General features: G+C 33.3%; 1 protein-coding gene across 1 annotated transcript in view; it reads right to left on the bottom strand.

Annotated features, from left to right (window-relative positions):
* Positions 1 to 1,680, bottom strand: part of LOC119594778 (methionine aminopeptidase 1D, mitochondrial-like) — an 11,963-nt gene that overhangs the window by 6,984 nt on the left and 3,299 nt on the right. Inside the window, exons 3-4 of the mRNA XM_037943868.1 lie at positions 1,224 to 1,415; positions 342 to 492 (exon numbers count right to left, since the gene is read on the bottom strand). Of these exons, the coding sequence (XP_037799796.1) occupies positions 342 to 492; positions 1,224 to 1,415 (343 nt within the window). The remainder of the gene's footprint in view (positions 1 to 341; positions 493 to 1,223; positions 1,416 to 1,680) is intronic.

Raw genomic sequence — 1,680 nt, 5'->3', positions numbered from 1 at the left:
GATGGTGCTAAAAAACAACTCATGGGACAGGCCACCTTTAGTCATATAATGATTTTTCTTCCCTTAGATAATAACCAAATACTTCTTTCATAACATGAGAACATTAAGTCTAATGCATCATATTCTCTTGAAATCAGCAAAGTGAGTGATCAGACATGATTAGCCATACCCTGTACTGTCAGTAGGTGACTTAATGAGGTATGGCCATTGTCCTGTGATTTTGCTTAACTACATGAACAGGTATTTCACTGGTTTATACATAAAAAAAAGTTGCCTCAGGAAGGACATAGCTGTGATTTAATATACAATATAAAGGATCCAAAAATAAATCCCATTATTACCAATAGCTGCAAATGGAACTCCAGGGCCACATATCGCAATAGCTTCATCTCGACATTTTCGAGCAGCATCAACTAAGTGTTGGCCGGCTTCATCTGCATCTCCAATGAAGAAGGTTTCGCAACAATCTCCATGATATCCTTTGCAGAAAACCTGCAATATTACAAAGTTACTTAAAATATGTAAAACAATGAATAAGCTCTTACAACATATGGAATATGTTGAACACCGTAAATATTATCCTTGTTATTTCCTTGTGATGGTATATCTAACACATAACAACTGTCAGAAATATTAATGAAGATAATAGATATCACAAAGAAATGGATAATTAAGTCAACGCTTCAATATAAAGAAATCTACTATAAGGCTTAGATTTACTGACTGAAATAATGGTCTCCAAAAATCCTGATCATTCAATGTTAAAGTACTTTTTGTTTAAGTCTACTTGTACATGTCCATGAACTATAAAGAACACTTTTATAATTACTACTACTATTTCTTCTATTAATGCAATTACTACTGTTATCATTATCTGTGCTGTTATTGCTTTTCTCCCTCTTGTGCTGTAATACTGATTCATTATTGATTTCATTACTAATAATATTACTACTAAGGCTATTATTACAGCTACATGTCTATTGTTCCACAAGTTAGTATGTAGTAATATTGCTAATATACAGTGCTACTACTACTACTAAAACAGTTTTACATATGCAGGTAAACACATTAACACTAGACTGAAACTATTATTCCTTTTGTCCACTGCTGCTAATAACAAGGCTATCATCATTACTCCTGTTGTTACTACTATTACTGAAATGACTTTTTAAAAATGTAAACTCTATAAACAATAAAGCTAGACACGAAAACAAAAGACTAACAGTAATGTCAACTGAGATGATATCGCCATCTATCAACTTCCTGTCATCTGGTATCCCATGGCAGGCTACATTATTGACACTCGTGCACACGCTCTTTGGAAATCCATGGTAGTTTAGGGGTGAGGGATAAGCCCCATTTTCAATTATTTTATTGTGAACAAGGATGTCGATATCGTCCGTCGTCATGCCACTCTGAAAGATAGGTCAAAATAAATTTGCATAACAGATGCGAACTTTTTGCTTTGATGACTATGGTGTTCTAAATCTAATTTTGTATTCTAGTGTCTCCATGGATAGGGTGAAAAGAGTGAGGAGGAGAATTAAAATATGATGAAAGAGAGAAACTTCATAAAGAGGTAATGAAGAGATGATAAAGAAGTAATGAAGAGACTGATAGTGAAGATAATAGGAGAACAAAGTGGAAAAAAAGAAAAATTATTGAAAAATGAGGTTACAA

This window comes from Penaeus monodon, chromosome 34 (assembly GCF_015228065.2).
Source record: "Penaeus monodon isolate SGIC_2016 chromosome 34, NSTDA_Pmon_1, whole genome shotgun sequence".
Taxonomy (NCBI): domain Eukaryota; kingdom Metazoa; phylum Arthropoda; class Malacostraca; order Decapoda; family Penaeidae; genus Penaeus; species Penaeus monodon.
Note: the sequence above shows the minus strand (reverse complement) of the source record. Positions and strands in the feature narration are given on the sequence as shown.